Consider the following 9949-nt stretch of genomic DNA (forward strand, 5'->3'; position numbering starts at 1 on the left):
TGAATGTACAGCGCTCTCTCCCACCTTCAATACCATGACTGAGGTGCCCTTGAGCAAGGCACCGAACCCCCAACTGCTCCCCGGGCGCCGCAGCATAAATGGCTGCCCACTGCTCCGGGTGTGTGTTCACTGCTGTGTGTGTGCACTTTGGATGGGTTAAATGCAGAGCACTAATTGGGTCACCATACTTGGCCACAATCACATACTTTTCAATTAACTGGAGAAAATATCCATTTGGTAAATGAATTAAGCCAACTAACATGATTCATATTCTTTTGGTTTCTGTACCCAATATTTTTAAAAATTGCAAAAGCTATGAAAACACAGGTATAGGTATTGGCAAATTAAAATTTTTTTTTTTTTTGAGCAATAAAGAAATAGTATTAGAAAAAATAAATTTATATGGGCCAAACTGCACTAAACGTTTTAAATTTAAAAGGGTAATTCACTGCTGGCTTTTAATAAAACTTGGCTGCAGAAAGTATGCAGTAGAAAGGCATATTTCTTCTTTAAATTGCTACATGACTAGAGAAAACAGAGGAAAAAAGCTGTGATGTTTCCTTTTGCCAAAAAAAAGGTAGGGAACCTTCAACCCCCATAATGCACTGGGCTCGATCCGACTGTTCATGGACAGGGACACATAAAATCAAAAGATCGATCTGTAATTTTACATTTTATGTCATCCAGTGGATTTTGCTGACAAATAAATAAAGATCTTTGTACACATTGTTCATTTACACATATTACTGACATTGTAACAGTACAAAGCTGATAAAAAAAATCAGTGTTTATTATTATTATAAATAAAAATATTTTAAAGTAAAAGCATTTAGTTCTGTTTGCCTCATACAAATTCTATTTTTCTAATACTACTTAATTTCTTTCTCAATAAATATATAAATGATTAATTTTTAATGTCCAATAATAATGATTATTATTATTAACTAAATAATAATTATACTAAATAACTGATAAATAATATATTTTTTTCCAAAAAAGGATTTAATAATAAGAATGTATCACATTATTACTTTAATAAAAGCCTGATTAAAAAAAGATCAGTGAAGCTGTAATGGAAATGCACTGCATACTCTATGTTTGTCCTAGTGTCAGCATGACTCCACCATTAATGTGCTGTTGAATTTATGAGACTGAAAAACAGCAGAGATTATCATGATGTCTGATTATAAGAACAACAGCTGTCAATATTTCATTACCTTTTTGTGCCTGGCTCCATTATTGTCTGAAAGTCAGTTAAAGTCAAAATAATTTCAACAAAAGTACAACAAAAGCTGTTGTGATACAAAAACCAGGTGCATCACATTTATTTTTCATGTGAATCTATGAAGTCAAAAGATAATATGACTAAACTGGGCAGCAGTGACAGTACCTCTGTCCTCCAGGGTGCATTGTGTTGAGGAGAGAGGGGGAACTGAAGATTTGGACTCTGAAACAAACACTTTCCCCTCCCACTGGATCCTGTTCTCTTTAATCACATGGACCTGAACATGTTGGAGACAGAGGACACAGACACTGAGACAAAACAACACAGCCATACACAACAGTGCAACCAAACCTGAGCTGTCTTGTAGGAAACATTACAGAATAAGAGGGCAAGCTGATTTACCACACTGGGTAGAAGCTGAGGATCGAGGCCGTACCGAGACTCTGTCTTGGAATTTGACACTGGACTTGTCTGACAAAAGAGAGGAAAAGAAATTGATCCTTCAGTAAATTCAATACAAATCATGTTGGCCTCATGCTTCTATAATAGACAAGACTGAGACAATTAAAACAGACTGCAAATGTAACACTACATTTCCATCACATCCAAGCTTTCCATCAATCACATACAAGCCATAATGATGACACATAATCAGCACTTACTCATTAAAGTTCTCTCTGTTGGGGAAAAAGAAGTGTGATTGTAACAACTTTTTAATTTAGGTATTTTTTAATTTCCAGAACTTTTCCTATGCTATCTTATGTCGTGATGCCTTGAATTGTTTTATTTCATTCCAATTTTTTTTTTTTATTTAATCACTAAATTAGTGATAAAAGTTAATGCTTACACCGTCACTAGTAGAAACAATACAATATTTTACATATTTTTTTCACTTGTATTTTAAAATATATTTGATTGTATTTTACCATAAAAAAGATTTAATCCATTTTTTTTTAGATTACAATGTAGACTTACAGTGAGAATTTTTTATTTAAATGCACATTGATCTGGGACAGCTAAATGATTTAATACCAGATAAAGGTGAAAAACATTCAAGAATAATATAATATATATAAAATTGTATGAGATAAAGTATAGGAAGTATAGAAGTATAGAGTTTAGGATTTTAATAAGATTGAAAAAGGAAAATGTACCTCGAAATAAACTAAAAAATAAATTATAAATAAATTAAATAATAATAAAAAAGCACAATATCCCCCGATCTCCCCTACATTGTCATGCTCTCACTGGTAATGAGTAGTTTCTCTGTGGCATTCCTTGAGTCGTCATATTTGTGATCTCAGGAACAGGCTTTAACACATCTGCGACAAGACAGGTTCAAAAATGTTGTCATTTTCTTCCATCAGACAGCGAAATTCTCCATAGATTGTGATGTTCTAAGATTTATTATGCTTACCCTGGTAGCTTTGCTGTGAGGGGTCCCAGTACAGTGAATGAGGCCGATGACCTGCTGAGGTTCCTGTCATGTGGGTCATCGGGGTCACACTCTGCTGATCTGGGTTCAGGTTTGGGTAGTGATAAGAAGGAGGTGCACGGCTGGGAGAAGGCATGGTTGGGGTCCTGGGGCTCTGTCCGGCCCATGGCTGAGGTGGTGGATGTGTATAGCTCTGGTTTACCGCAGGAACATCCATTCTATTGACCAATTTAATCTACCTTTAAAATCAAAGACAACATTACAGAGCAAAGTCATTCTGTTTCATAATCGATTAAGTCCTAAAAACCAGTATGTAAACTGTAGCCTTTCTGGCATGATGTAATTGCAATTTCTATAAAGAGCTTGTTTATACACATAAAGAGATGTATAAAAATTCGGTCTATTTACATATCAGCCATACTACTGTCAAACAGTGATCAGCTGACCGTCCATCTCGTCAAAAAAAAAAAAGCGCTCATCCGTCTGTCGTCTTCAAGCACTATGTATTTGATTGCACGGTACAGAGAAAATACATTTTTTTACCATGCGATGCGTCATGTTAGAAAATTTCAGCACGAGTCGCCCTGAAATAGAGAGAGATAGCTGCTGTTCGTACGGAAATACGGGTACTGATGCAGAAGCCGGTCGCCTGGGTTACCGTCAGCTCACATTATTATGTGTCAGTCTTCAGCTCCGTCACTGCTCAGATGCTAGAAATGTCAAAAGGCATAGAAACGTAATAAACATGCAATTTCAACATTGTAGAAGGCCCTCTGTCTTCCGTACTAAAAGCACCGTTTTCAAAGTGTGTAGTGTACTGTGCGCACAGCGTGCAAGTCTCACCAAAATTATAGTTGCAATATCGCTATTATGGCCTCAAGGTGGCAGAACTGCGTCACCAAACACCAAAGTGGACTTCCGCCCTAAACGGACCAGTGACTCAAAATACGTATGAATAGGTGTGGTGTGAACCTGTTTTTATACAGTCTATGGTGCTGCCTCACAAGTTCTTTGTTACAAACAAGATAAAAGAAATCTGTTTCAAAATATTTCATAAATTCTATCCTGTTAAAACATTTTCTCAGTAAGTTTAAGAAGGATTGATGTTAACTGCTCTTTTTGCTATTTGCACTTGGAAACTGGGCACTGTAGTTATGTTAAAAAGTTATAGTATGATGTCTCTATGTTTATCAAAGAAAAGGTACTCTTTCATTTTAATTTGCGTTTCGAAAATGTAGTTTTGGGATATTTTAAATATGATAATGTAAATAACGAAGTTTTTGTTATTAATCTATTTATTTTGTTGGTTAAGTTTCACATTCATAAGTGTAAATTTTCTAACAAAAAACCCTGTTTTACAGTGTTTTTTAAAGAGTTGGAAAATTACTTGTGTACTATTCAACATAGTACTAATAGAAAGGCAATTAAAACTGTCAGTTTGTGTTCTATCTTCAAAATCGTTGAGTAATGTAAAGGTCATGCATGTCTCTGATTGTATATATATATATATATGTATTTTTTTTTTTTTTTCTTTTATCCTTTGTTACCCTGGCTTTGCATTGTTTTGTATATGTCGTTTAAAGCATAAAAAAATAAAATAAATACAGTCTATGGTGTGAACGCTATGTGAAATGTATTGTATGCGTTTCAGAATATTTACTAAAATTAATATGATCAACATTAATACAATTCATCACTGAATCTACAAATATAAATATTATACAAGATTACGGGTAAAGTTTTATTATTTATTTAGAAAAGTTGCTCAGTTCAGTTACAAAAATACTATCTTATTATTTATTTATTTTTACCTCATACATGGGTAAATCCTACACTACACAATCACTGTGTTTACATGATACCTCCTTTATTTTGGATAAATACAGTTCTTAATACAGCATATTTATGCAAAAATACTACATTAACCCTTTAGTGACTCAGAATCTCATTCCACCCTCTACCTCATCAACTTTTTATTTTTTTGACCCTACCACTTTAGCTTTCCATAACTCTTCTGTGATGAATTGTCATTCAAAAAGAAAAAAAAAAAGTATAAATAACATTGATCATGTTCTATTCTACTATTACTTATATGTTGTTAGTGTGCAATTAAACCAATGACTGGTGTTAAATAAGTGAACAATGTGCAGTTTCCTATGTACAGCATTCTTCTATGTATCCACCTTATATTTCCCATAAGAACGGTCACGGCCATTTGTAAATTTAATGCGTCTGGCTTCTGGTGTTGCTTCCAGTTATTTTTAGCTGTACAAAACAGCTCATTATGCTGCTTGAAACTTTTTTTTTTTTGCCATATTATTTTAATTTATTGTCTTAATTATAAACACACTGGTTTGTATCACAAACCATTTACTGCACTTTGATATTCTTCTTGTTATTTCCCTATAGTAGCTAATGAAGTCTCGCACATTCACAAAACAGCTTGAAACATTGAAAAATAAGGTGGATAGCTCAGGCCTATGTGTCGTTGTGTTTTAAAATATAAATGGAGTACACAAGTAATGAATCCTGTTCTATAATTTACTGCAATATCTATATGATAAGTGACAAATAAAATACCAGAATATAACTAAATATATTCAATATTATTATTTTCTTGACTTTAAGAAGCCTCACATTTTTGCATCTGGCAGTTTGTAAATGTGAGACGTACAGTATTAATGTGTAAAACACACATGCCTTTAAGGGTTAATGTGCTCATAAAGGCCAGTTATTTACACAGTAGTTCATCATAGTTAGAACAAACACTTGCCTAAAACAAGAACAGAGGTGGAGGTGGTACAGTAGTAAATATTTAATGTACTCTTCTGCATGCCCTCAGTCCACTGATGTAATATTCATGAGGTCAAGAGGGCTGAAGGCTACACTCTAAAATTCACCTGCTTAACACATTCAGATATGCGCGCACACACACACACACAAAATCACACCATTAAGCATAAATATATACCTTTCACAGTAGGCTGGACTTATATTTTAAACATTTGGTTAATAAGAGTCTTGAGTTGTCTTTCTTCTGTGTAATTATACGCCCAATACCAAACGCTCAACCCTGGCAGCACACAACAAGAAGGCCCCAAGAAGAGTGACCGCCATAGTCCTTGTAGTTTTATTACAGCACTTAGCCTCCCACCTGCTATCTCAGAGTGAGGCTATTGACTCCGCACTGTCCTTCTCACACACACTCTTCAGAGAGAAGAGGAGGACTTCAGCATAAATGCCATAATTTACTGCCATTATAAAAATAAATGGTGTACAGTAATACCTTGGCCATTACTCCTGAATCTTTCAACAACGGTAAATCTTTGTATACTAGGTCATTTCCTAGAAAAGGAACAAGCAATTGACTTGCATACTCATAACTCTCTTCCTCTCTTCATCATCTCATGATTTATATCAGCACTAAAATCATTTTCATTGTTGCAACAAAAAATGATAACAGAGGTGACAAGGTCAGTCTTATGTTCACCTCTACAAAATCCAGAGACTAGCTCTCTTTAGGCTTCGATACCTTGTTACCTTGTTTACTACTGTTTATTCTAAGTCAGCATCCTTATCGTGCATGGATTTCATCAGTTACTGATTTCTAATACTCATGCAAAGTGAATGGGTGAATCAACTAGATTAGCCCTTAGCTCAGGTTGAAACTAATGTAATAATAATGAACACAAATACACAGCACATAAATATTAAGTGAATTGGATGAATCTATTTTTATTTATATTTTTCAGTTTCAAATTAAATTTAAGTCAAATTATAAGTATAATTATAATCTCGGATATACTTGTTCACTGTCATCTATTATCATATTTAGCCTATATAATGGCTGTACATGACAATGTTAATTTTAACAAACTATTAAAAATAGTTTCATTAAATTAAATTAAATTATTTGAAAAATGTAACCTAAAAAAGAATGAAAATGTAAAATATCGCTTTGGCAACTAAGTGAAATTAAATAAATGCCACAATTACTACAATTAAAATTGAAATAAAAATAAATTACGGCTAAATAGAAATATTAAAAATGGCAAAAACATGTAACAAAATTTCTACCTAAAAAAACACTCAAATTGAAATGGAAACTGGAAATATAAAAATACAAGTAGTCTGAAAACACTACTCATTTAGACCAATGCAACTTTGACGAAAACAAGGTATCTCAGGCAGCATTACTACAGTATTTATAAATCCTCCTTTGCTCTATATGGTAAATAATACTGCAAATATGCAAAGCTATTCATACGATTCCAAGAATTCCTACAAAATAAAAAATATATGGAAAGCAATGAAAAGCCACTTCACATCAGGCCATTAAATCTCTCAAATGTAACTGAATAATTCAGTAGTGTGCATTTAGGTACAAAGGGAGTTCTAAACAAAGGTCACCACACGTTTCCTGCAGTAACACCAGGCAATAATGCTGCTTTTGGGATGACAGTGTTCTCATAGCACTTTTGCAGCATTAACTGTGAATTGAAGTGATTAGGCTTTTATAAAATGATTAAATCGCTCTAGTCTAGAAAACTAGGCTTCGAGTACACACTATGTGACTAAGAACCCACTTCACAATTACCGTCAAGTGTGTCTTCTTCATATAAAGATGGTGGGGACAGTTCTGAGGGAGGTGCAGGTGCAGCTTGTCATGAAATGTTGAACTACACTAACGTTCAAATGTTATCGGTATGATGTGATCATTTATAAACATTTTTTATTTATTTTATTTTTTTAGAAAGCTTCTTATTCTTACCAAGACTCCATTTGGTCAAAATTGCAGTAAAACAGTATTGTGAAATATTATTAAAATTTAAATAACTGTTTTCCATTTAAATATATTTTAATATAATTAATTCTTGTTTTTAATGATTTTATTATTAATTATTGTTTTATTCTTGTAATTAATTTCCAGCAGCCATTATTTCAGGTATGTCACCTGATCCTTCAGAAATCATTCTAAAAACATGCTCTAAAAACATTTCTTATTATTATCAATGTTGAAAACAGTTTTGCTGCTTAATATATTTGTGGAAAACATGATACATTTTTTCAGGATTCTTTGATGAATAGAAAACTCAACAGAACAGAAATCTTTCGTAATATTGTCTCCACTGTCAATTTTGAGCAATTGAATGCATCCTTGCTAAATAGAAGTATTAAAAGAAACTTACTGACACCAAACTTTTGAATTGATATTTATATTGTATGTAGTGAAGACTTACAAGAATTTATAGATTATGCACAAATAATGTTTACAAGTCAAAACTGAAATGTAAACAATAATATATCTAATAGAAATGTCCAAAAATCATTTCAAAAACCATTTCATATATATGATGCCATATATCTATCTATCTATCTATCTATCTATCTATCTATCTATACATATATATTTTGCAGCAAGCGATGGGAACAAAATCGGCCATGGCAAAAAGTGAGGACCACATGACGTCGGATGAAATAAAGATCTTTAACCATATATAGGACTATACATATATATATAATCTCTTTGCAGCAAGCGATGGGAACAAAATCGGCCATGGCAAAAAGTGAGGACCACATGACGTCGGATGAAATAAAGATCTTTAACCATATATAGGAGAGAGGTTGTCACTCTGAAGCTGCACTGTTTGCTTGAAGCTGAGGTGAAGGTAACAGAGAGGTATCGTGTTGCGAGAGTTGTCTGGAGAGACATACAGAACGACAGATGCACCAAGCAAACAACAGCTTTTACCACGAGGGAACAGGCCACCATCCAGGACCTGAAAATGATGAACTGGAAAACAGACACAAACACACACTAAATACACAAAGACACACACACAATGACATGCACTTTCAGTTAACTCACATATAAATGCACAGAAAATACTTTAAGAAAGCATCAGCCAAGAAGACATATACAAATGGAAATGTAAAAAAACACTGATGTGCACAGACGCATAATCAAACACACATATGCAAACAACACTGTCAAAAGGCTCATGCTCCACACATGTACATGTGATGACAGAGACAGACTCCCTGCTGACTGGGGTGCCTGACAACGGCTCCAAGCTCAATCCCAAAAGACTTTAGTCTGCATGTAAACTGGTATTCTCTGAACTCACTCTTTACTCTAACAGAGCAGGGGACCTCACCGGTCTAATAGTTCAACTGAGAGCTTCTACCCTAAATAAGCCCTAAAAGAGCTTTAGGAGAGTAAACTGCCTTCTATGCCTGTTACTATTAGTCAACAAAACATGCCCGATATTGGCAGTATATTAGTAATGTGCTTGTTCACTAGCTAAATACAATGGCAGATTCCAAATCATAGTGAAGTTATTGATTTTAATTAATTTAATTAGTAAATATTCAGCAAAATAAAAGACAAATAATGGCAGTTTCTTTCAGGTGCCCCATAAACAGTGATTTACTGCAGGGTAATACAGGGAAAGTGAGGTAAACCCCTTTGTTTCATGACTGAATATTAAGAAAATGCCCACCATATACTGCTGCCTGTGACTGAGAGATGCACATGAGAAAAGTGATTTTATGCTAAAAACATTTTATCAAATTTTTTGACAAGCAAAAATTCCAGGTCTAAAAAAAGAAATGCTGAATTTCCAATATACATTCAATCATTTTGAATATTAAATCTCACTGGCTGGTTCATGAAAATACAAATAATGTAATGCAAATAAACACTTTGGAATAAGATGGAAAAATTCTCCGGATCCCATTAGGTAACACAACTAATTAACTGGTTTTGCTACTGTAATATTATTTAATATGATCAAAACACTTGAATTACATTAGGGTACAACAAAGTCATTTTTAAGTGTCAGATCAGTGCACTTCCACAGTGTTGAAACCCAGCACAAAGATTATATATACCTATAGATGTTTCAGTCATTTAACTATGAACTAGAGAAGATGCAATGCGAACTATAATGGCGTAAGTCCCGCTTTCTCCCCAAAAAAAGTGTCAATTGCCAATTGGTAAAGTCATCTTGCCAGTGCAGCTGCTGTTAGAGGCTCCGGTTCCCACAGAAACAGTGTTGAGATGCGCGCTTGGTACTGGACATGTTACTTAAATGTGAGTTTTGGCATGCAGTTTTTGAGATTTTGGTATTCCCTCATTCAGGTTGAAGGTGTCGGTCTTACATGCCTGAAATAGCTGGTTGGAGGTGTTGAAAATATGGCTGCCAAGTGAACTGACTTTCCTTGAAAGGGACTTTGGTGACCAAATAAACACTTTGACTTAGCTTGAATGCCCTAAATCGCTAGAC

At 34.1% G+C, this 9949-nt stretch overlaps 1 protein-coding gene across 1 annotated transcript in view; it reads right to left on the minus strand.

The window, feature by feature from the left end:
* LOC107696053 (protein transport protein Sec24C-like) overlaps positions 1–3440 on the minus strand; it is a 17051-nt gene extending 13611 nt beyond the window's left edge. Inside the window, exons 1-5 of the mRNA XM_016496199.1 lie at positions 3204–3440; positions 2643–2899; positions 2474–2547; positions 1628–1696; positions 1391–1502 (exon numbers count right to left, since the gene is read on the minus strand). Coding sequence (XP_016351685.1) covers positions 1391–1502; positions 1628–1696; positions 2474–2547; positions 2643–2877 — 490 coding nt within the window. The 5' untranslated portion in view covers positions 2878–2899; positions 3204–3440. The remainder of the gene's footprint in view (positions 1–1390; positions 1503–1627; positions 1697–2473; positions 2548–2642; positions 2900–3203) is intronic.
* Between the last annotated feature and the right edge of the window lie 6509 nt (positions 3441–9949).

The sequence above is a fragment of the Sinocyclocheilus anshuiensis genome, unplaced genomic scaffold (assembly GCF_001515605.1).
Source record: "Sinocyclocheilus anshuiensis isolate Anshui unplaced genomic scaffold, SAMN03320099.WGS_v1.1 scaffold935, whole genome shotgun sequence".
NCBI classification, from domain to species: domain Eukaryota; kingdom Metazoa; phylum Chordata; class Actinopteri; order Cypriniformes; family Cyprinidae; genus Sinocyclocheilus; species Sinocyclocheilus anshuiensis.